The sequence below is a fragment of the Lontra canadensis genome, unplaced genomic scaffold, assembly GCF_010015895.1.
Source record: "Lontra canadensis isolate GAN:19392208 unplaced genomic scaffold, GSC_riverotter_1.0 scaffold58, whole genome shotgun sequence".
Taxonomy (NCBI): Eukaryota; Metazoa; Chordata; class Mammalia; order Carnivora; family Mustelidae; genus Lontra; species Lontra canadensis.
This window is the reverse complement of record NW_022631052.1, coordinates 6,109,628-6,133,431: the sequence shown is the minus strand read 5'-3', so window position 1 is coordinate 6,133,431 and position 23,804 is coordinate 6,109,628. Positions and strand designations below refer to the sequence as shown.

Sequence of the window (23,804 nt, the reverse complement as noted above, 5' to 3'; positions counted from 1 at the left end):
TTTGTCAGTTATATTTTGACTTTGCTTATGGTGTTTTCCGCATATAAGTTACAGAACACTTTATATAGTCAATTGTATATATCTTTTATTACATCTGAATTTTAAGTCATAGTTAGAGGACTTTTTTCACATACAAGTTGTGGAGGAATTCTCCCGTATTTTCTTCTATATATGCAGTTCTGTTTTTTACATTTAGATGCCCATCATTCAGGAGTTTCTATTTGTGTATGGTGTGAAGAGTGGATCCTGGAGCAATTAAGTAAATGTAGCAAATTATTAGCAATTGATGGGAAGCACACGGGTATTTACCACGGTTGCAATTTTTCTCAAAGTTTGACAATTTGAAAAATAAACAGCTGGGGGTAAAGCCTGTTAAGCAGAGTTTGCGGAGGCTGACGGAGGCGTCGGGGGCCCTTTAAGATAGTCCCCGCCCACCCCGGAAGGGCTCCTTCAAGCCCCGCCCTCCGCCTCTCCTCGCCCTCTCCCCAGTCAGCTCTGGCCCCGCCCTCCACAGCGGAGTCAAGTCACGTGAGCCGGGCTGCGGCGCCCCGCTCCGCGCCGTCATGGTGGCCCCGATGTACGGCTCCCCAGGCGGCCGGCTGGCCCGGGCGCTGACGCGGGCACTGGCGCTGGCCCTGGTGCTGGCCCTGCTGGTCGGGCTGTTCCTGAGCGGCCTGACGGGCGCGATCCCGATCTCGGGACGCCAGTGGGGGCCCAAGGGGCCGGTCCCTCCCGACTCCCGCAGCCGCTCGGTGCTCCTGGACGCCGAGACCGGCCAGCTCCGACTGGTGGATGGCCGCCACCCGGATGCCGTGGCCTGGGCCAACCTCACCAACGCCATTCGCGAGACCGGGTAAGGGTTGGCCTGACCTCGCGCGGGACCAGCTGGGGGTGGGGGTTGCACGGGCGCGGGGCCTCGCCTGCCCCTAGGGCAGTGCTCCTCGCTCCCTGGGGGTCAGTTTCCCCGCCTCTTAGGCTGCAGCACAGTCCCCTGGACCAGGTCCCTGGTTGGGTCGGGGCTAATGCAGTATCCCCTCAGCTCGTGGGGATCAGCCCCTCGCCTTCAGCTAGTTAAGGGTGACAGTACCTCGGTTACACTAGAGACTAGATCCCTGCCACCCAGGCCCTAGTGCCTCCATCTGGATCAGGTCCGCGGAGCACGGCACCCCCACCCCCGCCATCCCCACCCCGCCTCTGGGCCAGAAGGCTTGTGATAGCTCTTCAAGGGAGAAACTCTCACTTCCTTGACGGTGGCTTACCCCGTGGGTGCCTTCCTCTTGCCTCTGTTCCAGAACTAGGGCAGCAAGACTGAGCCTGGATTCTAGGCCAGTATGAAAACCCAGGATCTTTAAATTTATGTAGACCCAGATAGTATTTTTGCTGGGGCTCTGCTCCTTCTTTCTCTCCTCCCTCCTGGTGCAGGGGAAAGTTGCTCTCTGAGACAGTACCAGCCAAGTGCTCCGTCCTTGGTAGTCATGATTAGCTGTTGTTCTAACCGCCCCCCGCTGCCTGTGTGGGCTCCCATTTCCTTGTCTGTGGCTCCCATTTTGAGGATATGCTCTGGCAGGGAGGTTGGGTGGTACCCTTCTCAGGCCCTGTACCAAGGCCTGTGCCCATTCATTCATTCATTCACTCACCTGATGTACTTGGCCTTGGGGACACAGAGCTGAGCAAGATGGGTCTTCATTCAGAAGGGGAGACAGAGAGTGCCAGAAAGGGTAACCTGAGTCAGTGGTAGTGGGGAAAATCCACCTTAAAGCCTTGTCAGTAGGGCTCAGGCCGTGGATTAAGGCTATGCTGGGGATTTTAGTGTACCCTAAGTTCCCCCTCTTCCACCCATCCATTTTGCTGGCATGCATTAATTCCTGCAGGTGTTGGAGAAATACGGGACACATCCCCATTTTGATGCTTTGTGGCACTGGGGAGAGTATCAGATAGACAGAGGGAAGATTATGAAGAAGGGATTTGCGGCAGACGTAGGAGCTGGGTGGGGCTAATCTGGGAAGGCTCCTGGGAAGAGGAGGCCAGAGTCTGCTAGTTACTATTTGTGGGGGGAGCTAGAGCTCTGTGGCTCTGTGGCTCTGAAATCTGGTGACCCATTCTCTGCTGACTCACACGTGTTTTTGGCCCTGCTTAGCAAAGCCAAGAGGGCATGACAAATCTCTGCTTCCACGATAGCTAGGAAGGAGGCACAGAGGTGAGGTCCAGCTTGGGGAGGGGGCCTTGTCCTATTGGAGGCCCCTACGGGGCTGTGTTGCTCTGAATTATGGAAAACAGAAGTGGAAAGAGGGCTTCCTTGATGACTGTGCTGGATGGAGAGCTCTTTGTGGCCCAGCTCCCTTGCTGTGTGACCTTGGACAAATCACTTTGCCTCTCTGAACCTGTTTCCTCTCCTAAAAGTGAGGCTTGAAGGGAAATTCAGTGGGATCACAGAAAGCACCTGTGTTTGTTTACTGGAGGAAGGAATGAGTGAAAGAGAAAGGAGCACGTGTCCTCTGCCCCCCATTTTATAGTTAGGGACACTGAGGCCTGAGGCGAGAGCCCAGGTCTCTTCCACACTTCTCGCCCTCACATCCCGTTTCCAGCATCCTTTCTGTCCAGTTGGCCCCTTTAGCCCTGGGGGCTGTGCTGTAGAGAGAACTGTATTAGAAACCCCTATTTTGGGGTGGCTCAGTGGGTTAAGCGTCTGCCTTCAGCTGAGGTCTTGATCCCAGAGTCCTGGGATCAAGTGTCATATCGGGCTCCCTGCTCAGTGGGGAGTCTGCGTCTCCCTCTGGCCCTCCCCTCTGCTCATGCTCACTCTCTCACTCTCTCCCAAATAAATAAAATATTAAAGAAAAAAAAAAGAAGCTTTCATATTGGAAGCAGGGAAACTGAGACCCTTAAGATCGACCTCTTAGAACTTAGGGATAAGACGAAAGAAAGACACCTGAGGTTTCCTGGCCCCCGATCAGCAGAACCTCTGAACTGTGGGTGACTGTCTCATTTTTCAAAGGATGAAGGCCAGGGATTTGACTCTTCTGTTTACCTGGATTTGGGATCTCTCCTCTTCCTGTCCCGCAGAATTTGCCATGGGGGATCCTAGGATTGTCAGGATAAATTCCATGTCCTCTTTTCCCCCATGGTCTGTCCTATTTCGTTTGTGCTGTATCTGACCTTGGACCAGCACTCCCCATGAAGCCTGAGACATTGAGGATTTGGTGCTTGGCCATCAGAGGTGCCCCAGGAGGCAGGGCCTGTGTGTTTGGTTCCAGCCTTGATCTGGGGAGGCTGGACCCCTTCAGCCCTGCCTGACTCCCCAGCCAGATGGTTGGCACAAATCATGAGTCACCGTGGAGCTGGGGCAGGAAGTGAGTGCCAATAAGAAGGAATAACCCTATTAAGAAGCAGGGAACCCGCTTAAATCCACCAGCTAAGGAGCAGCAGCCCAGTCCAGTAAAGTTGGTAGATACCATCCGTCTGTTCTTGGAAGTCAGAAAAGGTGAACATAATGCCATCAAGAGTGAGGAGGAATGGTAGCCACAGATTATTAAGGTAGGCGAGGGTGACCACGGTGCACTGTCCCTCGAAGCAGGGTGTGGGGACTGGGGGAGGTGTGTGACGCCCTGCTCAGCACACAGCAGTGGTCTGGTTTTCCTCAAATGTGGCCTCTTTAGCGGAGTCATCAGGCATTAGGCCCCCGTGACATAAAATCACAGTGTGGCCCATAAACTCTCCAGAAAAAAAAAAAAAAAAAAAAAAAGATTGGAGAAAGAGATCAGTGCTGCCAGCTTCTTATTTTTTTTGAGTGAGTGCATTAAAAACAAAACAGAACTGCATTTATTGACCTCTGTTAAATTTTCTCTCCTAAAAGATCAGCTATTTTAGAATCAAGTGAGCAGAAAGGACATGTTCTTTCATAGAGAACAGTCTAATGGGTACATTTAACTTTAGAAACACTTGTCAGTGGTTTTCTTTTGACCAGGGATGGGGAGTTTTGCAAAGTTTTCAGTTGGCACAGCAGTGAGGGACTCTAGAGGCCGTTGCCCAAGTTCGAGCCTCCCTGTTTTACAGATGGGGAGGTCGAGGCTGGAAGGGCCAGGAAGTATAGTATAGAGCAGAGTTTTAGGTTTACTCTCAGACTGATCTAGGTTCCTATCTTTGCCTGCCTCATCTCTGTGGTGGGGATGGTGAGAACCCTGCAGAGTTGCGGGGGTGGGGATGGGGGCGTGAGGTATCGAGGAATCATTTGATTAGGCTTTGGCCCGAGGCAACAGAGGGATCCTCAGAGATCAGCCTCGGGCTCCGGCACTAAAGTCTGGTGGCTTGAACAAAACCTCTTATATGGGAACGTCCCCCACTCAAAGTGTTCTGGAAAGATGGGGGAAACCCATCTATCTAGGTTTTCTGAGGACTCGGGCCAAGTGACTAAAACCCATCTAAATGGAACCCCCCCCCCCGGTTGCCCTCTGGAACAAGGCAGCGCACAAGGAGATACGGGGGTGGGTGGTGATTGTTAGACAAATAATTAACCTTTCGTGGTTAAAAAAAAAAAAATCCCAGCAGTTTAGAAAAGTGAGACAGGATGTATGAGATAAGTCCTCCCATATATAACCACTGTTAGCTCTTTCTTCCAGAACTTTCTGTGCATAAATAGGCCTAAATGTGCATAGGTATGTGTAAGCACAGGTATGCACGTGTGCTTGCGTAAAATGCTTTCATACACAGTGTTGTCCTGAGTCTACCATTCATCCTTCTCTGATCCTTTTTTCTTCTTTTTTTAATGTTTTCTCTGACATCTTGTCAGCACATGGTACCTCTTTCTCATCACAGCCGTTGCCCTGCTATGTCATTACCTGCTTGCATGCCAGCGCCCCTCCCCTCAGCCACCCGTCACCCCTGCATTAGCCTTGGGAAGGCCAGGCCTGAATGCCATTCACTGTGGCGCGCGCTGCCCTCCATGTCTGGCACCCGGTAGGCTCTCAAAATGGCTTGCTTGACGAAAGTATCAGGTGAGCGTGTTTTGACCGTCTTTTCCTCTCCAGAGTCCTCCCCAGGCCACAGCCGTTCTCGCCCTGGAGCTCTTGGCAGATCCTGGCTCTGCTTTGGTTTGGAGACTCTTCTTGGTGCCCCTGGTTTTCTTCGTGGAAATTGCCTTAACAAATGTTTGTCCCTAGTTACAGAAGCCACCTGGCGAATAGTTTTGTGTCCTAGGAGCAAGAATGAAATCCGGAAACATAAAGGAAAGGATGGATAGGCTTGGCCGCACAAAACCCCCCCAAAACCTCTGTAGGGTAAAAGCAAAAGCAGAAAAATCAATTAAGTCAATTAAAACACAAACATATTTTCAATATTAGTGACAAGCAAAGGGCTAATGTATACATAGAGAACTTCACAAATCAATAAGAAAAGATAAACACAATGGAGAAAAGTGACTCAGGCACTTGAACCAAAGAACTATAAATGACCTATAAAAATTCAAAAGCAAGTGTAGGGGCGCCTGGGTAGCTCAGTCAGACAAGAGTCTGACTCTTGATCTCAGCCCAGGTCTTAATCTCAGGGTTGTGAGTTCAAGGTCCGCGCTGGGTCTGGAGCCTACTTTCAAAATTAATTAATTAATTAAATTTAAAAAATTAAAACAAGTGTAATTGAAGTAATTAAAGGATTATAATTAAAACAACACGATTGCGTTTGCGTTTTTCCACCGTTGCCTTGGCAAAGATGAGAAAGATCGGTAGGAATCATTTCAAGCAAGGGAGTGGGCAGACAGGAGCGGGTACGTTGTGGCGGGGTAGCCCACAGCCCAGCGTGGGAGTGGGCTGATAGTGTTGGCCTCACCTGGCTGCTAGTTAGAAATCCAGGGTCTCGGGCCCTGTCCCAGATCCCGATCCGAGTCTGCTTCTGAATCAGGTCTTCAGGTGACACGGCTACACGTCTGAGTTTGGAAAGTGCTGCTTCCCAGAGGGAGCAGGAGCCTGGAATTGAACCCCGGCCCTGCCCTTTGCCAGCTCTGTAAGCTTCGGCAAATGTATCAGCTCATGTCGGGCACCAGTGCCTTGGAACGAACCACCCACCAAACCTGCTGGCTTCGCAAATAACCAAGGGTTATTGAAGGATCCGGGGGGCACCAGGGCAGCTCTGCTTCATGCCATGGGTCTGCTCCGTGTTTCTCTCTTGTCCCTGAGAGCAGCGGGCTGGCCGGGGCGTGTTCTCCTGGAGGTGGCAGAGGCATAGCAGGGCAAGCGGAAACAAAGGAGGCTTCTCAAAGGCTAGTGTTCTACCTGGCACACGGGCATTGCCTTCCATTGGAAAGCAAGCCGGATGACCGAGTCCAGATCGGTGGGGCGGGGAAGGACTTGGCCGTGGGTAGAAGGGACCGCAAGGCCACACGGCAGAGGGCCTGGACAGGAGGAGGGCAGCAGCGTGGGCTTCCTCGGTTGTGAAGCCCTGTGCCTTCATCTCCTCCTCTTCTGTGCTTCGGGGAACAGCAGTGCCTGCCTGGTAGAATCATGGGGTTGTCGTGAGGATTGAGTGAGTCCGTGGATAAGAAGTGGCTAGAATGCCATCTGGCCCAGAGGAAGCCCTCGGTTGACCCTGACTGGTGTGATGGTGGGGGCTGGGACGTGGATTAGAACAGTTCTGGGCTGGCGGCTGTTTGTTAGTGCTTATAAAGTTAGAAATACCTGTGCCCTTTGACAAAGCATCACCCCTTTGAGAGATTTCCCCTGACATGTGCACAAAGACAGACAGACGGCCATTCACGTAAATGGCCGTTCCTCACTGCGTCTTTTATGGTTTAACACTGGAGATGGCCGTGTGCCCAGACTAGGGCTGGCTGCGCGCGTGCCCCCCGGGCTGACTGGTGTCCGCTCCCCTCTCTGTCTAGGTGGGCCTTTCTGGAGCTGCGCACGAACGGCCGCTACAATGACAGCCTGCAGGCCTACGCTGCGGGCGTGGTGGAGGCCGCCGTGTCTGAGGAGGTAAGGGCCAGATGGGGGAGCCTGAGGCTCCCGCCTCCCACCCCACCTGGCGCGCACCCCCAGAAGCTTGGAAGGGTCCTGAGATGAGATGTGTGCGGTGGGGCGGGGTGGGGGGGCTGTTCCCACCCTCCATGTCGTTGGGCAATAAGAGCTCACGTGCATTCCCTAAAAACTTAGGCTAGGCACTGTTTGATGCATATGAAATCATGAAGCCCAGTAGTGAAACAAACATACAGACTGAAACGTGCAATATTACTCATCCCTCTGAGCCCCCCCTTCCCAACCCCTGCCCCCAGAGGCACCATCCCCCTAAATGTCCGTTCATTCTTTCATTTATATTGAGATATAATTCACATGCCATAAAACTCACTATTTGAAAATGCACAATTCAGTGGTTTTTAGTGTATTCACAGGGTTGCCCAACCATCTCCAATACCCAATTCCAGAACGTTCTCACCGCCCTAGAAAGAAACCCCACACCCATACCTCCCCTCTCTCCCTCACCCCAGCCCCTGGCAACCATTAACCTACCTTCCGTCTCCACGGGTTTGCTGATTCTTGACATTTCATGTGAGTGGGTGGTCTTGTGTATCGGGCTTCTTTTCCTCAACATCGAGTTTTCCAGCTTCATCCCCATTCTGGACTATGTCAGTCCTTTTTTTTGTGGCCCAGTAATACTGTCTCGTATGGACGGACCACATTTCATTTATCCATGCATCCGTGGGCAGACTCTTGGATTATTTCCACTCTTACTTTCGTTAAACTGGTTTTACCACGTGTGCTGAATCCTCAGGCAACATACCATTCTGCTGTACTCCATCTGGGGCTTTAGAAAAGTGCAAGTCTCGATTTCAGAAGGTGGCCCGTATCAGAAGTGGGTGAGAGGTCACAGTGACAGCCAGTCCCCGGCAGTGTGTGGGTAGAGGTGTGACAACCACTTGGAAAGGTCATTTGGCAGTGGTGGCCTTGAGCCTGCACGTGCCCTAGGGCCACCGAGCACCATGTGATGGATCTTTGGGAAGGATTCGGCAATACAGACGCCTCCCACAGGCTGGCTGCTGAGCGGGAAAGAGCAGGTGACAGATGACTGCGCACAGGGGACACCCTGTGGTGAAACTCACACTTCTCATTCTGACAGCCGGCAGGGACCTGGGTATCCACTTGGGACCTTCATGTCTGGGGAGCTGCTCAGACGCTGGGCCTGGCAGGTGCTGCTTGGGGTGTAGTGAATGAGGCAGGAGTCTGTCTCTTGAGGGGCCCCTAGCCTGCCAGGAACTGAAGCAAGGCCCCAGGGGCTCTCCTGTGATAAATCCTGGACATACGTACCAGGAGCCTGGCCCATGTTCTCTCCCTCAGCCCTCACACTGGCCTCCCCGACCTACCGAGAGAGGCGTGACCAGCCCAGTGAGGCCCAGAGAGCTGAAATTACTTACCCAGGGTCACACAGCCAGTGAGCGGAGGGGCCAGCATTCAAGCCCAGCTCTGTCTGACCAGAGTCTCTGTTTCTAGGCATTTTGCTCAGCCACCCGCTACCGCTCACCACCACCACCCCCCCCCCCGCCCAGCCCCACTGGCCTGGGAGCTTCTTGTGTGTGGTGATTGTTTCCTGTCCCCAGCTGTGACCCCTGTACTCGGGCCAGAGCCTGATAGAGGACAGGCATTTGGGAAATGCTTCTGGAAGTACTGGAAAGCTGCACGGAGGAGGTGGCATCTCTTTGAGGCCTCGAGGGCAGAGGAGAATTTGGATGTGTTTCAGGGAGTTGGCAGTGGAGCAGAGGGGTCCCTAAGCGATCAGTCTTGGGGTACCGGGCGCTGCCACCATCCCCTCACTGGCCTGTGTGTCTTGGGAATATTTCCAGTGTGGTGAGGGGTGTGGCTGGAAGTTAACCCGCCAGCCTTGGCCCCGTGAGGTCTGTGCTTTGGGAAATTACAAATCCGCACATTTCCAGGGTTCAGATCTTGACTCTGATTCATTGTCTGGAGGACCTTGGGTAAGTTAGTCACCTGCCTGTGCCTCGATGTCTTCAGCTATAAAGCGGGGATGGTGGGGATAGCACTTTCCTTCCAGAGTTGCCGTGAGGTTGGCATGGGTCTGTTCATACAGAGTGCCATTCCTGTGAACTCCGGGCATGGACCCCTTCCCTGTAGTGCCACAATATAGGGGACGTCCCTCCCCCTGCTGGAATGCCAGCTGGGTGGATTTGGGATTCCGGGCTAGGCCTGGCTGACCTCAGCTGGGCTCACCCGTGCTTCTGCGGTCAGCTGGCGGTTCGGGGCGGGGGGGCAGCTGAGTGGCTTAGAATGGTCTCCTTCATGCGTCTGGGGGTTGGCTCTCTATCAGCCGGGGTGACGGGAGTGATGGGGGAGACGGGGCCGACATGGTCTTGAACCTGCCAGCAGGCCAGCCCAGGCTTGTTCACGTGACATCAGGCCTCTTGAGAGCTTGAGGCTTGTTCATGTGACATCAGGCCTCTTGAGAGTGAACCAGTCTGGCATTCACTTGCACACGTGTCCATTGTGAGTTCCCTGCCGTGTCCTCGGGGCTTAGGACAGGACGTGGTAGGGGTGCGAAAGTCGTACTTCGTTGACTGACCAAATACATCTGTAGCTTGGGGGTCTCCGGTAGCCGAGGAGCCCTTGTCTAGAACAGACTTGGAATACTAAAGTCTCTCAAGAGAGGGGGACATCCAGAAGCTTTGGGCCCTGATGGGACAAGAGTGGGATGGTTGAGAGGGGCCCCGGGGGGAAGAGAACCCGCGTGAGCAAAGGCCTCACCAGGGCACTGTGGTTCTCAGAGGCCTGGCTGAGGTTGAGGAGTCTGAGCCCGAGTGGGGAATCAGCGGGGTCCTTGGCAAGGCTGGCAGCCCGGCCCCCCTGTACCTGCCCTCGCCCACCTTGCCTGCCCCACAGCTCATCTATATGCACTGGATGAACACGGTGGTGAATTACTGTGGCCCCTTCGAGTACGAAGTTGGTTACTGCGAGCGGCTCAAGAGCTTCCTGGAGACTAACCTGGAGTGGATGCAGGAGGAGATGGAGCTGAACCGGGGGTCCGCTTACTGGCATCAGGTGGGTGCGGCCTCCACGCGCCGGGGGTCTGCTCTCGGCACCTGCCGCGGCTGTGGCTGCTACTGGCCCGGCTGGCCGGCTGCCTGTCTCGTGCCCCTCTTCACCAGCCCTTTCCCCCTCCCTCCTTTCCCCTCCCTCCAGCCATCTAGCCATCTATCCATCAGTCCTCCCTCCATTTGTCTGTCCATACATCCAGTCTTCCCTCCCTTCCTTCTTCTTTCTCCCTCTGTCCCTCCCTCACAACCATCCATCCATCTGTCCATTCTGTCTTCCGTTCCCTCCATCCTTCCCTCTCTCCCTCCCACCCACCCACCCACCCATCCAACCATCAGTCTTCCATTCATCCCCCCTCCCTCCCTGTCCACCCTTCCTTCACACCCAGCCATCCACGGGGCTCGTCTGTCAGCACACACACCACCCACAGGCTTATCCATCTTCCTCTCTCTTCCTCTCACCCATCTGCCACCCTCTGCCCATCGTAGGCCAGCTCTGATCTCTCACCAGCCACCGCCCCAGCCATTGACATACCCCCTTTGGTTGCCGTCCAGCTTCCCGCCCACCATCTACCTGTCTGTCCACTCCCTGCCTACACTTCTTCCCATTCACTTGCCCAGTTGTCTGTCTGATACCCACCTTGTCTCCTTCATTCCCCACCTACCTCCTGGCGATCAGAGCACCTCCAGGTGTCAGTCTGTCCATCTGTAGCTCCACCACAGCCACTCGCTCTCCCCACCGGGGGCCGTCTGGTTACCTGGGGATGATGCCTGCGCCCCTTTTGCGCCCTCTCCATCCCTAGGCTCATCTCCTGCTGACCTCCTGCTCTGTGGTCCAGCCTCCCTGACCTCCTGGTTCCTTGAACAAGATGTGTTTCCTCTTGCCTCGGGGCTGTGCTGCCCCTTCTGCCCAGAGCACGTCCTCCCCCACAACCTCCGTCCCCACTTACCTGTGGCGCTGTAGTGAGGGACTCAGAGTCTTGTCTTCAGCGAGACCCGAGCCCTGTGAGGACAAGGCAGGGATCAGTACTGCTTTGTTCACCACAGGATCTGAGGCGCCTAGCGCGAGGGCCAGCACATAGTAGGTGCTTTACATGTAAAGATTGGTTGAATATTTATAGATAAAGGAATGGATCTGTCTTGTCCTGTCCGCACATCCAGGCTCTGCACCCGACTGGACAGCTGTCATTCTGTCCACCCTGCCCTCCACCTGGACGATTGCTTCTCTGTCCTTGCCTCCGTTCTACCTAACTTAGCAGCCACGCATCCATCTCTCAGTGCTGTGTGACTGTCTGTCCATGTATCTTACCCTTTTGTCCGTCCGTCCATCCCTGTTACAGATGCTAACAAAGTGTCTGGTGTGTATCCAGAGCCAACCACGGCCGCTCGGGGACCCTGTGACAATCTCCCTAACTAGAGAATAGTGACGATGACAATGGAGACAAGTCAGCTAGTGAGACATATGCCCGGAGTGGCAGAGCAGCCAGGAGCTGAGCTCAGAATAAGGAACAGTTGACAGTGGGTCACGGTCGGCTGGGAGGTTTTTTGGAGGAGGGGGCTTTCAGCTGGGCTCTTAAGTGGAGGTAATTTAGGTTGGCAGAGGGCAGAAACATCTAGTTAGCTAAGCGATAGCAAGAGAGTGCTTGGCACGGAGGGCTGGGTGAGGGGGGTCAGGGCTGTCTAGATCCTGGAGGATGCACCGGGGCCCCTCACATTGTAAGAGAAGGCGTGAGCCCTAGGGGGAGAGGCCTCACCCCGCCTGTGCCCCTCCCCCTAGGTGCGGCTGACCCTCCTGCAGCTGAAAGGCCTCGAGGACAGCTATGAAGGCCGTATGACCTTTCCAACTGGGAGGTTTACCATCAAACCCTTGGGGTTCCTGTAAGTGCCACTCCCGGAGCGGACAGGGTAGGGGAGAGGGCCATGCACCTTATTCTCAGACAGACCTGGGCTCCCGTATGGGTTCTGCCTCCTTCTGGCCCAGCCTTGGACCGCTCACCTAGCCTTCCAGAGCCTCAGCTTCCTCCTCTGTGAAGGGGGTATAGAAACAGGCTGCCGGCAGGCCGGCATGGTAACATTCTAGCATCCTGCCCTCCTCAGCTTGTTGCAGCTCGCAGGGGACCTGGGAGACTTGGAGCCCGCCCTGAATAAGACCAAGACCAAGCACGTTATGGGCTCTGGCTCTTGCTCTGCCCTCATCAAGCTGCTGCCCGGCCAGACGGACCTCCTGATCGCCCACAACACCTGGAGCTCCTACCAGAACATGCTGCGCATCATCAAGAAGTACTGGTTCCAGTTCCGGGAAGACCCCCTAGGTGGGTGGACGTGGGTATGTCCGTGTGTGTGAGCGTGCGTGCGGGGCACACAGTGCAGGGGGTGGGGGTTGCTGGGAGCTGTGGGCCTTGGCCCTGTGCACACTGTGGAACCATTCTAGGCGTCCGCCTTATTGTTGACATCTTGGTTTCTTTTTAGTTCATTTTCATGAGGCGTATCAGTTACCTGCTGTTGTGTAGCAAGTCACCCCAAATTTAAAACAACAAAAGCTTAAAACAATCATTAATTTTTGATCAACGTGTCTGTGGGTCAGCCGGATGGTTTTGTTATGCTGGGCTAGGCCCGGCTGATCTTGGCTGAGTGACTGATGGTTCTGCTGTCGGCGACTGAGGCTGGCCTCCTCCGCATGTCTGGGGGTGGCTCTCCGCTGGGTGCGGGGGCAGCTGGGTGAGCTCAGGCTTATTCAGGTGACATCTGAGCGGGGCAGTGTGGAAGACCTCTTAAAGGCTGATTGAAATGGGCACAACCCCCTGCTGCTCAAAGCAAGGCAAGTGGCCAGCTCTGATTTGAGAGGAGGGGAAAACAGAGCCCAGCATCTGATGTGAGGAGTCACAGGGTCCCATGGCAGACAGTAGGGACGCAAGCTTGGGAAGACTTGCAGCAGACACTCAGGGCAAATGCTCAGCTACAATGCATGAAGACATGAATACACCCTTCCTGTCAAATGTGAAAACTTCGCAGCTAAGGTCCGAGTACCCCAGCGTGGCGATCTCCTGCAATCCCGGGCCCCAATGTCCACCCCAGAGGTAGCCACTGCCAGATGTTTAAAGTACCTCCTTCTTGGTGAAACTTAAAATTAAATCCAATGTTGCCAGGAGGTGGCGAGTCCCTCTGCTAATGATGGCAGTACCGGTTAGCGCTGTCACTTGGAGAAGAACCTCGCCGGTATCTGATAAAATTCAAAACCTGTCACTCCCGCGGTCTAGCAGTTCTTGGCTCAGATCTGTCCCTAGGGAGCCATTTTGCCTTCTGCACAACGATGGTGTACAAGGGTGTCAACTACAGTAATGGTTGGGAAACAACCTCATGTCCATTAACTTAAGTAGATTTCTGCGTTGACACGTACACAGAGAAGCGTGCACGTCACACGAGTACGGCTCCAAGTGTTGCTGCCTGTGTGTGCACCCAGACCGAGAAACAGAACGTTCCCAGCCCCCCTGCAGCTGCTCTCCCAGCCCTTTCCAGGCACGTATCCCCACCCCAGCATAATCTCCATCTGCCTTCTTACAGCGTAGATGCGGCGTGCCTGACTTTGCATGTTACGTGCACGGGCTCGCTTGTGTCTGACTTCTGTTGTCTAGCGCAGTGGCTGTGAACTTTATTCGTGTTGTTGTTTGTAGCCACAGATCTGTCCAGTTCATTGCTCTAGATCCATGAACATTGTAGTCTCTTCCGACAAGAACCTATGTGAGGGGGCGCCTGGCTGGCTCAGTCCGCAGAGCACGCAACTCTTGGATCTCGGGGTTTTGAGTTTGAGCCCCGTGTTGGGAGTAGAGATTAATTAAACAAAGAAACGAAAAGCTACATAAGTCATACACATAGGGTATAGGAAATTGGAAAATACACTAAAACATTCATATACAATCAGAATCACTTGAACACCCCGTAACTCACAGGAGATAATTTCTGTGAATATCTGGTTCTGTTTTTCTTCTAAATGAAATGTTCCTTATTTTCCCATTTGTTTTCGTTGATTTTTATTATGCTAGTAATATGTGAATACATTCTTGCTGATGCAAGTTCCAGCAATGCAGATGAAGAAATATATCTCTTGTGATACACTTCTTCCAAATTCTAGACCCTTCCTAAGGGTATACTTGCTGCCACTTTGGTTTGGATCTATCTAGACTTTGGATGTTTAGAATGCACTTCTATTGTGTATATATGAACCTTTTTTTTTTTTTTTTTTTTAGTTAATAGGCTTTATTTGTTAGAAAAGCTAGAGGTTTATAGATAAATCAAGTAGGTGATACAGAGAGTTCCCGTATACCTCCCTGCTCCTTTCTCCTGTTATAAATGTGTTGCATTGGCGTGGTACGCTTGTTATAATTATCTATCAATGTCAGTACGTCACTCTCAGTAGAAATCACAGTTGACATTCAGGTTCGCTCTGAATAGTATGGTTGTACGGATTTTGGTAAACGCACAATGATGGATATCTACTTGTAGGGTTCCATACAGCAGTTTTGCTGCCCTAAGCAGTTTGCTTTCTGGATTTTTTTTTTAAAACATAAATAAGACCGTACCATATGGATGGTTTGCAGCTTGCTCTCTTTGCTCAACAGCTGGCCTTGGAGAATTTTGGATATTGCCATGTTCAGTCCACCTTCTAACCGCTGATACTAAACTTTAACTAGTTCTCGATTGAGGATTTGGGCCATGTCCGGGTGTTTGGTGTTTTCGGTCGGGGCTGTGGCAAGACAAGTGGGCCCCCAAGTGGAAACCCTAGGTTAAAAGATGGACATAAGTAGGGGTACCTGGGGGGCTCAGTCGCTTAAGCATCCAATTCTTGATTTCGGCTCAAGTTGTGACCTCAGCGTTGTGAGACGGAGCCCCATGTCAGGCTCTGTGCTGAGAATAGCGTCTGCTTGTCCCTCTCCCTCTGCTCCTTCCCCCACTTGCTCTCTCTCTCAAATAAAATCTTAAAAGAAAAAAATATGAAGATGGGGATAATTAGTGGTGCCTGGGTGGCTCAGCTGGTTAAGCGTCCAACTCTTGATTTCAGCCCAGGCCTTGATCTTGGGGTTGTGAATTGAAGCCCAGCATTGGGCTCCTTGCTGGGTGTGGAGCCTACTTTAAAAAAAAAAAAAAAAAAAAAGATGGGTATAATTAAACATTTTAGTCTCTGGATACATACAGCCAAATTGCCCTCCAAAGTGGCTGGTCCAGTTTACACTTGTCCACAAGTCTATGAGCATGTCAGCTTTACCCCAAACTTGCCAGCACTGGGTGTTATGTTCATTTCAGTTTTTTTCATTCTGATAGGTGATACATGACATCCTGGGCTGAGCTCCACCCTCCGGGTCCGTATTAACTTTACTGATGGCTGGTTTACACACACCTTTAGGATGTATATATTGGGAGGTCTGGACAAACACATGCAGTCCTGTGACCTCGACTCAGTAAAGACAGAGAGCATTTCCATCCCTCCAGGCAGTTCCCTGTGCCCCTTTGTAGTTATTCTTCAGGTATTGACTCTTCTAGTTTTTTTCCCATTAGGTAGTTATGCCTATTCTAGAAGAGAAAAACAAACAAAAACCTGAATTACTTTTTAAAAAAATTTCTGGTAGTAAAAAAATAATAATTTAATTGAGGTGAAATTCACATGGCGTAAAGCGAACAATTCAGTGGCATTTAGAATATCCGCAGTGTGTGTCCCCATCACCCGCATCTTGTTCCTGGATACCTTCATCACCCCGGAAGGAAGCCCCAGGAAGCTGTCATTCCCCAGTCCCCTTTCCCACCAGCGGCTCATGGCCTGGTTTGCTAAAATATCAGAACGGATGGAGGCTCCCCCAAGACCAGCTGCTCTCCTACCTGGAGTCTCTGGCTCTTCAGTTGGGGTGCGGGGATCCCCAGATGGGTTTGTCTGACCTGTACCCCCATCCCCTGCTGGGCTCACTCTCCTCCCCCACCCCGCCGCCCCCCCGCAGAGAACTCTCCCCTGGCTCCGGGCAACAAGGTGGTCTTCTCGTCCTACCCTGGCACACTCTTCTCCTGTGACGACTTCTACATCATGGGCAGCGGGCTGGTGAGTGTCCCTCCCATGTGACCTTTCTCTCCCAGGGGTTTTGGGGCACCGGGCAGCTCGGGGCAGGTGGGTAGATGCAGTGCCCGCCCCCGCCACCATCCCACGCTGGGCCTCTTCTGCTCTGGTGCTTGGACCACTGGGGAGTGGCGGGTTGATTCTTACCAATGGATTCTCAGTCCCTATTGGTCAGGGCTGCCAGATCTGGCATTCTCCCTGGACCCTGCATTCTGAGCCGGCTCCTCAGCCTTCGCTGCACTTAATTTCCCTTTTGCAAAATCTTTGACCTTGACCTCAATGACCCTGTTTTGTTTGGCGGTCTTTAGCATAAGCCATCCCTCCCTCCACCGTGCCCTTGCTGTTTCTCATCCTGCCTCCCCTCCTGCCTTCCTCAAACTCCCTCTAACCCGGCCAGGTTTTCTGAATAAATGCTGTTTACAATGTGTTGTTTTTATCGGTTTTCCTGGCTGGGGTCCAGGCTCGTTTAGAAATCTGTTCCTGGCACCCCTCGCCGGGGCATTGAGCCCTGAGATTGCAACATGCGGAGGAGGGGAAAACATTGCCCTAAAAACACCCTCCAAGCAGAAGGTGCTGGTTTCCCTGCAGTTCTGCGACAAGGGGCTCTTTCCTTTTCTTGCTGCCTTCTGAGAGCAGTGGGGGGCTTAGTCCCCTGAAATGGGGAAGGAGGCGTGAGAGGGCCAAGTGGTAGCTGAGGGGATCCCCTCGCTACGGTCTGGCTGGGGCAAGGAGGGGACCGTCTGGGGAAGAACAGCTGAGAAGGTCTCACCCAGTGACCTGGTGGGAGGGGTCCTGGCAGGAAATGTACCTCCCACCGGGGTCTTTAAGGGTGGCTAAGCCACAGACCCCTTTGACAGAATCTGGGATGCTGTGAACCCCTTCTCAGAATAACATTCTCAGATGCAGACACCAAAATATATCGGATCATAAAGGAAACCAGTGATATTAAAAGGTGTTTGGCGAAATATTACATAAATAACCTCTTAACATTATATACGCGCTTCTTTGTGAACTTACTAAATCACAAGCTCTCGGAGCGGATGTGCTAACTACCTTAATTTCCAAGGAATGGGGCGCATAAGTGATATTTTGAGATGGGTGCAACCCTGTCGTATGGTGGGAACACATCTGATTTCTGTTGGTGACAGTCTCAGGTACCACTCACGTCACGGTGGCGGGTCACCTGTGCTTACGGTGCAAGGAGATGCTGAATGCGGTTTGGCAGTGGTGGGAAGGAAGAGGTCGTGTTTTCCCCTCTAAGTCTGCAGACTCCCGGAGTACAGCCCCAGGTTCAGAACTCCCCCATCCTGGGAGGGGAAACTGCCTTCCAGGGCTTTCTGGGCCACACTGATCTGAATCCCGGCAGTGGCTCTGGAGGGAGAGTGGCCGGTTGAGGGTCAAGGGAGGTATAGGCCGAAAGGAATGGAATTAAGTGTTCTCACCTGGGTATTGCTGTCAAGAGGCTTGCTTTCCAGATTCTTCCTTTAAACATCACATTTATGGCTCTTGCTATCTTTTAGCTGGTTTGGGGGCTTTGCATAAGAGAGGAGGAAGCGTGCTAATGCCCTGCTGTAGAGGAGAGGACATTGATTTAAGAGCTGCAAGTTTGCTGATGGAATCTTGGCCTGTCCACTGACCAGCTGTGACATTTGGCACGTCTCTTAGCGTCTTCAGGCCTCAGTTTACCTTTCAGTAAAAAGGAGCATTAGTAGCCATGCTGTGTTTTTCCCAGGAGGGCTGGAAGAGGTCGGTGAGACTGTGATGGTCTACCAGGCAAACAGCCTTGAGTCACCTGATTTTCTCCGCACAACTGCAAGGAAGGGGTAGAAATGGGACGCTGTCTCTCTGGGGAAAGAGTTGATTGACTCGGGTGGGGGACCAGGTCCATAGGAGCAGCGCCATTGACTCTCCCAGGGGCTCTTTCCCAGGGCAAAGCTGGATGCATGATTGTGAATTTCCCTCGGCGCTCAGCCAGGGAACCGGTGAGGAATGTGCACCCAAAGCAGCATGTGAGGTTTCAAAAAGCTGTAATCAATGTACGGACCCTGACTGATCAGCACTGCCACTTGGTGACAGCATACCCTCATCCTAAGTGAGGGGGCCCTTCCGTGCAGCACCCCCTCGGCCCTCCCACAGGTGACACTGGAGACCACCATCGGCAACAGGAACCCGGCCCTCTGGAAGTACGTGCAGCCCAAGGACTGTGTGCTGGAGTGGTTGCGTAATGTGGCGGCCAACCGCTTGGCCTTGGACGGGGACGCCTGGGCAGACATCTTCAAAAGGTTCAACAGTGGCACGTGAGTAGGCTCCCGGCACTGAGAAATGGACCACCTTCCCTACTGACAGAGCCCAAGGGACGTGGCACCGGGGCCACACACCCCCCATACCCTCTGCAGAGCCCTCTCAGGGTTCCTGCTGGAGGTAGAAGGTGTCTTAAAGTCTTCTCCCTTGTTTTATACTTAGGGAAATGGGGGCTTCGCCTCTCCCCTGCAGGCTTTTCCATCTAGGGAAAGGCCCTCAGAGGGAAGCCAGGAAGTGAACTTGGGATTTGAGGGCCCTGGAGGTGGGAGAGCTGTGTGAGCAAGTGGGCATGGGTCAGCGGGGGCCCTCTGAGCCGGAGACATTGGAACTAGATAGTGCAGGGACTTACAACGTCGGGCTGAAGAATTGACCTGTATTCCTATAAACACTAGCCTTCTCTGGAGCAGACAGACAGCATGATGGGAGCCGAGGACACCTGGTCAAGCGGCAGTGTCAGGGTGACAGATGTCAGGACACCCTCCCCCCCAGTGCCACTTCTTTCTCTTGATTGCTGGTGGTGCGGAGCACTGGGGCTGCAGGGAGGCTGGGGCGGTGGTCCCAAGGTGTGTTCATTCCTCCTTCCTTTGGCGTGGCAGGTACAACAACCAGTGGATGATTGTGGACTACAAGGCATTTGTCCCCGGCGGGCCCAGCCCCGGCAACAGGGTCCTCACCATCCTGGAGCAGATCCCGTGAGTAGCCTGGGAAGGAAAGCAGGGGGTTCCGCGGCTGCCTAGGCGGAGGTCTGGATGCACGCCGGAATGTGTGTGGGAAGGTGAACATCTTAAGGAAGGCCAAGTGGGAGGGGGAGGCAGCCTCGGGCTGGGGTAGAAGATCCAGGACCTAATCTTCCTCTGGGCAATGGGGAGCCGCTGGGGGTTCTTGAGCAGGGCAGTGCCCACAGGTGCCGCTTTTCTCACCAGTCTTGCTCCATCTCTCTTCTTGGTCCCAGGGGCATGGTGGTGGTGGCCGATAAGACCTCAGAACTCTACCAGAAGACCTACTGGGCCAGCTACAACCTACCGTATGTCCCCACCCCTGCCCCGTAGCTGCCTCACCCCTACTCAGTTCTCCATGCTGGTCAGGGGTTCTTCCCTGCGCCCACAGAGCGAAGAAACCACCTTGGCCTTTCTTTGGCGGAGAGTAGTGGGACTTAGGTCTGCGCCCACGGAGGGTCGGGGGTGGCCGGGCTCAGGTGCCGTCCCCCTGTGGCTCCCCCATCGGGTCTGCTGTAACCAGGCTGCGTGGCCGTCACCTCCGGACACTCGCTGTGCCCTACCAATGAGAGATTTGCTCCTTACAACCAGTGCATGGTCGCCATGACCCCCATTCCCATTTCACAGACGAGGAAACTGAGGCCTCTAGCAAATGCCTAACTTTCCCAAGGCGCATTCCCCAGCTGTTCAGTGGTGAAGTCAGCATCTGAACCATGTCTCTTGGACCACAGAGCCTAAGCTTGGTCACCCCAGCGAGCCACCTCCCAGCACACACAGAAGACATGACTGTCACTGTCCTGTCATGGTTGTTAGTGATCTTGTTCTGGTGTGACCACCCCTCCATCTTCCCGGGCACAGCCAGCATGGGCAGGGGCAGTGAGTGACCATCCTTTTCCCCCTATAGGTATTTTGAGAGTGTGTTCAACGCCAGCGGGATGCAGGCCCTGGTAGCCCAGTACGGGGACTGGTTCTCCTATGATGGGAGCCCCCGAGCCCGGATCTTCCGACGGAACCAGTCGCTGGTGCACGACCTGGACTCCATGCTCCGGCTCATGAGGTGCGTGGGGGAGTGTGTGCCACGAGTCCCATAGAGCTTTACGCACGCTTCACTGGCCCCCGTGTGTAAGCCTCACTACGAGCCCGGGGGTCACAGGGCGGCGGCCAGCCGTAAGCACACATTACAGGTGCTGAGTGGCCCCCTGGTGCTGGGCACCATGCTTGGAGCCAGAGGAACGGCCCAAAGCAGGGAGTCCCCACTGTGGGAGATGTGAGATCCGTCAAGCCCTCGCGGGGATGTGGGCACGGAGGGTGGAACGGGCAGAGCCCCCAGCACTGCTGTGAGGGGCAGGATGGGGTATCTAGCCCAGATCGGGGTTGGGGGCCCCAGAAGGTCTCTGGGGCGGATGTGAGGACAGGCGTGGAATGATGAGGTGAAGAGTGAGGGAAGCTGGGCACGTGAATGCAGGTGGCTTGTTTCCGGGGTTGCCACCAGTGGGAGCTTGGCCTCCCCTTCCCAGCACGCCTGATGCCTCCTCCCTTCCCACATCCAGGTACAATGACTTCCTGCATGACCCCCTGTCACTGTGCAAAGCCTGCAACCCTCAGGCCAACGCAGAGAACGCCATCTCGGCCCGCTCTGACCTGAACCCCGCCAACGGCTCCTACCCTTTCCAGGCCCTGCACCAGCGCTCCCATGGGGGCATAGACGTAAAGGTGCTGCCCCACCCCGGGCCTGGTGGCAGGGGGTGGGCTGGGATGGTGTCATCGCTGCGGGGCACGGGGTGGCGGGGGTCAGAGTAGATGGCGGACCGGGGGGCAGGGCTGGCATGGGGCTGCGGGTGGGGGCCAAGTTAGGGCTGGGGTCAGGGCCCTCTGGATTGGGGCAGCTCAGAGCCCAGCCCAGGCTGGTGCTCAGTGACCTCTGCCCTGGCCTCCAGATGACCAGCATGGCACTGGCCAGGGCCTTTCACATCGTCGCAGTCAGTGGGCCTACGTGGGACCAGCTGCCGCCATTCCAGTGGAGCTCCTCGCCCTTCAGCGGCCTGCTGCACATGGGCCAGCCTGACCTCTGGAAGTTCTCGCCCATCGAGGTCTGGTGGGACTGAGTCTCCTTCTCTGCCCTGCTGACAGCCACTGGGGCCACCCACCGGCCGCCACCCTGACCTCCTGCCCACCCCCTCCGTGGCCATCGTCCCCTGCTGTGCCCAGATTGGGGGGCCTGGGTCTGCCAGGTTCCCTGGTCTCCGGATCATCTCCTGGTTAGGATGCGGGGCCTGATGAGGCCCCAGCACTGACTCGTTCGCTCCCCTTCAGTGAGGGAGTGCCTCCCCTGTCCCCCACCTCTCTGCATCTCTCTCTCTCTTTCCTCTGTTTCCTTCTCTCTTTCTCCTATGCTGGAGCCCTGTCCTCATGCTGCCTCCTCTTGAGGGCTTGGGAGGGGTCCTCAGATGGGGTTTGGGGCCTCTGGTGGAGCAGGAGGGGACCTTTCCAGTTCCCGCCTCCCAATGTCATTCCTGCCAGTAGCTCTGGGACTTGTGGGGTTTTGGCCCAAGACCTGGGCATTGCCTCTGGTTGGCATCGGTCCTTCCATCTCCCAGCCCCAGCTGCTCTGCTCGCTCGGGAAACAGCCCCTTTGTTTCCCCTTCTGGACAGCTTCCCTGAGGACAGAAACTTGAAAACAAACAAAACCAAAGTTTCTGGTGACTTGAGGCTGGAGGGGCCTTCAGGGCAGAGAAGAGTGTCAGCCTCTCTCCTGCAGCCTTGTGCCCTCTGCCCCCAGCTTGGGCCCGCCCCTGGCCTCAGGGCAGTGCCCACAGCTCCCCTGCTATAGGAACCGAATTGCAGACTGTGCTGCCATTAAATGAGAGGCCGTGGCCCGTGTGCTGTGCTTTTTTAGATAGTGGGGGAGGCTGGGCTGGTGCCCTTTGTCCTCCTTGGTTTGGGTTCTACACCGTCCACCCATGCATCCTCCTGTCCATTTTTCTGTCTGTTCATCTGTCCGTTTATTCGTCTGCTGACCTGCCTACCCATTGTGCACCTGCGGTCTCCCATTCGTTCATCCATCTACTCATCTGTCCATCCATCCACACAGCCACCCAGCCACCCGTCCATTCACCTACCTGTCCATCCATCCATCCCACCATCAGTCCATCTACCTAGCCATCCATCCATCCACTTATCCATCCGTCTACGCATCTGTTATCCATCCATCCATCCTTCATCCATAGATCCATCCATTTTCCGTCTACTCACCTATTCATCTGTCATCCGTCTACCCATCTACTTATTCATTTATCTATATCTATCCGTCCATCCATCCATCCGTCCATCCATTCAGATGTTCTTGAGCACCTACTTTGTTCTGGGTACTATCCCAGGGCCTTGCTAACCAACAAGACTTTTCCAAGTTCCACTGTGGGATACAGGCTGACACGAAACAGAGTCTCTCCCCATCTGATTTTAGCCAGCTGGTTGACCCCAGCCCTCCACGCCTCAGCTCTTCTAGTGGACAGAGGTGTAGGCCTTGCCTCTTTGGGGGGTTTGTGCTGACTCAAGTGGGACAGCCGAGGCTGGAAGCAACCCTGTTCTGCACAGGCTTTCTTGAACTGAGCACCACTCTGTCCCCCAGGAAGAAATGTGGGACCAAGGGACCGATGGTTTGCTGTCTCTGCCTGCCCACCCTTGATGTCCCATCACCTATAACATATGTTTCTGTCCCTCCTGGCTGGAAGTCAGTGGATGAGCCTGTGTCCGGGGTGGGTTTGGGGTGGGTTTTACACTCTCCCCTGAATCTCCCAGTCCCTGCTGGTAGTAGGAGCTCTGCAGACCCGTGTGGATCTGCATCGTGTCCTGAGGGACTGGAGGGGATCTCAAGCTGCACTCTGAACTTGGGGACTCAGTGAATTGCCTGGGGCTGCTGGGGGTGGTGTGGTGGCGCCCCTTCCCAGACCTTGAGGAGCCCCCGGCAGGCCCTCTTCCCGGTTTCCCTGTGCCGGCATCAGCAGCGCTCTCCTGGGAAGAGGGTTTCACCTGGGAAGAGGGTTTCACATCTGAGAGGCTTTGCAAGGCATTCATCTCAAGTCCGCTCCTTCTGAATCCCTGAGATGGGTGTCCGGTGTCAGTTTACACACCCCCGGAGACGGGGGGCTCACTGCTCTGCTCCCATTGGTTCTATGATTGAGTCATTCTGATAGCAGGAAGGACTTCTTGTCAGAAGGAGGCCAGCCTCACCTGCCTCTTGGTTTGGGGGTGGGTTCTGGCTCCAACGGAGGCTGCCCTTGCACCAGCTCTTGCTCACCTTCCTCCCTTCCTGCTTTCTGCCTCCCTTCATGCATGCCCAGTTGGGAGCAGGGTCCTGGCCCCCACAGCCATGGGGCGCCAAGGTTCCAGGGGGCAGGGGTTAGGGGGCAGGGCTACAGGCAGGCAGATGAGGGGAGAGGAGGGAGGGAGGCAGACAGTGATGAAGGAGAAACTTAAAGGATCTTCATTTCATAAATACATTTTTTTCTTTTTCAATGAAAAAGCTGCAATTAGAAAAATGCCTGGGGGGTGGGGCCAGGCTGGGCTTCCTGGGGGATAGGACAGACGGTTCTCAGTCCTGGATTATAGCCCTCTATGCCTTCCGGGGAGGAGGCTCGTGCTGCTACGATCTCTACCCTCCTGCCCGCCC

General features: G+C 54.3%; 1 protein-coding gene across 1 annotated transcript; it reads left to right on the top strand.

The window, feature by feature from the left end:
- The first annotated feature begins 512 nt into the window (after positions 1-512).
- On the top strand, positions 513-22,011 carry PLBD2 (phospholipase B domain containing 2). The gene is made up of 12 exons (XM_032876216.1): positions 513-853; positions 6,866-6,959; positions 9,870-10,028; positions 11,799-11,899; positions 12,119-12,333; positions 16,006-16,103; positions 18,255-18,415; positions 19,016-19,111; positions 19,372-19,443; positions 20,040-20,192; positions 20,686-20,848; positions 21,073-22,011. Exons 1-12 carry the CDS (start codon positions 564-566, stop codon positions 21,238-21,240), a joined length of 1,770 nt encoding a protein of 589 aa, XP_032732107.1. The 5' UTR covers positions 513-563; the 3' UTR covers positions 21,241-22,011.
- Positions 22,012-23,804: the final 1,793 nt, after the last annotated feature.

What these genes read in the sequence shown, in the direction of transcription:
- PLBD2 (XM_032876216.1), top strand. Translation starts at nt 564, where the DNA reads ATGGTGGCCCCGATGTACGGCTCCCCAGGCGGCCGGCTGGCCCGGGCG. An exon ending in GGTCCGCTTACTGGCATCAG is followed by an intron (nt 10,029 to 11,798) that starts GTGGGTGCGGCC and finishes CCCTCCCCCTAG; the next exon opens with GTGCGGCTGACCCTCCTGCA. An exon ending in ACCATCCTGGAGCAGATCCC is followed by an intron (nt 19,112 to 19,371) that starts GTGAGTAGCCTG and finishes TCTTGGTCCCAG; the next exon opens with GGGCATGGTGGTGGTGGCCG.